Source organism: Camelina sativa, chromosome 16, assembly GCF_000633955.1.
Source record: "Camelina sativa cultivar DH55 chromosome 16, Cs, whole genome shotgun sequence".
Taxonomy (NCBI): domain Eukaryota; kingdom Viridiplantae; phylum Streptophyta; class Magnoliopsida; order Brassicales; family Brassicaceae; genus Camelina; species Camelina sativa.
In genome coordinates, this window is record NC_025700.1 from 16,475,526 (window position 1) to 16,477,206 (window position 1,681).

A 1,681-nucleotide genomic window follows, 5' to 3' on the forward strand; every position below is an offset into this window, starting at 1 on the left:
TAAACCCATTAGTCCCGAAAAGTTAAAGCTATTGTATACTTCAAAGTACAATTCTGAAATCAAGGAAAAAAAAGCTTACGAGTATGCAATGCCATAACCAGATAAGAAACCATTGAACCATAACTCAATATGCAATGCAACGTTTACCTCGTAATTTATTTGAACTATTTGAAATCAAGGAACTATAGCAGCATGGAAATTGGCTTATAACCACTTCCAATGATTAGGCAAGGCAAAACTTATGGATGGCGTAAACAGAGAATGTCACTAAACATGTTCACTGGAAAAAGTGTTCAAGAAAGTATAAGGGTGTGTCAGTTTAACAATCGCCTTCAACGACGTGGCTAGTTAGGAAGGTCTCCAGAAACCCAAACTGGCCAATTTGCCAGTCAAGATTGGAATGCCATGGATATGGTTAGACAAAAAAGCAAAGGATAAATGTAGAGATATGTAGGGAAACCAATGAAGAAAGATACTTAACTTCCCAGCGGTTTTCGTGTACTGAACTCTTTTGTACAATCATTGTCAGATTCTTTCATAACAGCCTTAATCTACTTAGATTTCCAAAGCAATGTTTTTTAAGTGAATGTAAATTCCCCCAGGGTCCCATTTTGCTTTACACTTTAAAGCTCCCTCCAAATCCCAATAAGTGATATATAACAGGACTATATCTACAGGGAGGAACACACACAAAAATCAGAACTCAGAAGGGGCCATAATCTCATAACTCCTAACCCTCTCTCATTTCTTTGAAGAAAAGAAAGATACTCTGAATCTTCTTGTCTGCCTAAGAGCAGAAATGTTGGGTTCCAGTACAAGATCGATGCTTTTTCTTCTTGTCTGCATAGGATTGCTAGCAGACAACAGATATAAGGTCTCAGCCATGAGACATACAGAGTATTTCCTCAGACAAACACAAACAGATAAAGCGAGAGTTCAGCCAGGTGAAATTGCTAAGCACAGGAGCATCGGCTTTCAATTCAAACACACCCTTGAAGATCAAGGAACGCTCAGGAAAAACAGGCGAGTTCTTGAGGAAGTAAACAAGAATAAAGTCAAAGATGAAGAGACGCAAGAACAAAAGAATAAGACGGGTGATGACTCATTCCAAGCAAGCAAGAGACGTGTAAGACGAGGATCAGATCCTATCCACAACAAAGCCCAGCCATTTTCTTGAGCGGCACAAGAGAAATCAAATACAGAAAAGGCAATATACTATAGAAATGCAAGAAGAAAAAAAACAAAGGGCAGAACAATCAAATCAACCTTATCAAGCTGGAGGTAGGTTACTCGGGTTTATTTTTCAAGTATAGGGTTTTGATAAAAACACACAATCTTGTGCAGTTGAAGTCATCATCAGAATGCAGAACAGCATTGTCTGTTCAGATACACCAAGAGAATACACATTTGTTTTAAGTAGTCTTCACTCTTTTGTTTGCATCAGTTTCTCGACAATTCGGTATAAAATTTTTGCTCTTTCTGCATTTGCTTTTAACTTCACCAAAACATATCTTATGTATATACAAAATCTCAAAAAAGTTTTGATTTGTCTACAACTTCATTGTGAAACCTCTCTTTCCCCCACAAATCCCATTTGAACTTAAATGTATTCATCAAGTGAAAATGTAAGAAACTGGAGTTCTCTAAGCAAACCCCTGGAAGAAAAAAAAAAAAAAAAAAA

At 37.1% G+C, this 1,681-nt stretch overlaps 1 protein-coding gene and 1 long non-coding RNA gene across 2 annotated transcripts in view; one reads left to right on the forward strand and one right to left on the reverse strand.

The window, feature by feature from the left end:
* Window positions 1-1,681, reverse strand: part of LOC104750803 — a 10,826-nt gene that overhangs the window by 8,380 nt on the left and 765 nt on the right. The gene's annotated exons all lie outside the window — the stretch shown is intronic.
* LOC104750802 (CLAVATA3/ESR (CLE)-related protein 45-like) lies at window positions 24-1,476 on the forward strand. Its single transcript, XM_010472653.2, has one exon. It carries the CDS (start codon window positions 800-802, stop codon window positions 1,175-1,177), a length of 378 nt encoding a protein of 125 aa, XP_010470955.1. The 5' UTR covers window positions 24-799; the 3' UTR covers window positions 1,178-1,476.

What these genes read in the sequence shown, in the direction of transcription:
- LOC104750802 (XM_010472653.2), top strand. Translation starts at nt 800, where the DNA reads ATGTTGGGTTCCAGTACAAGATCGATGCTTTTTCTTCTTGTCTGCATA.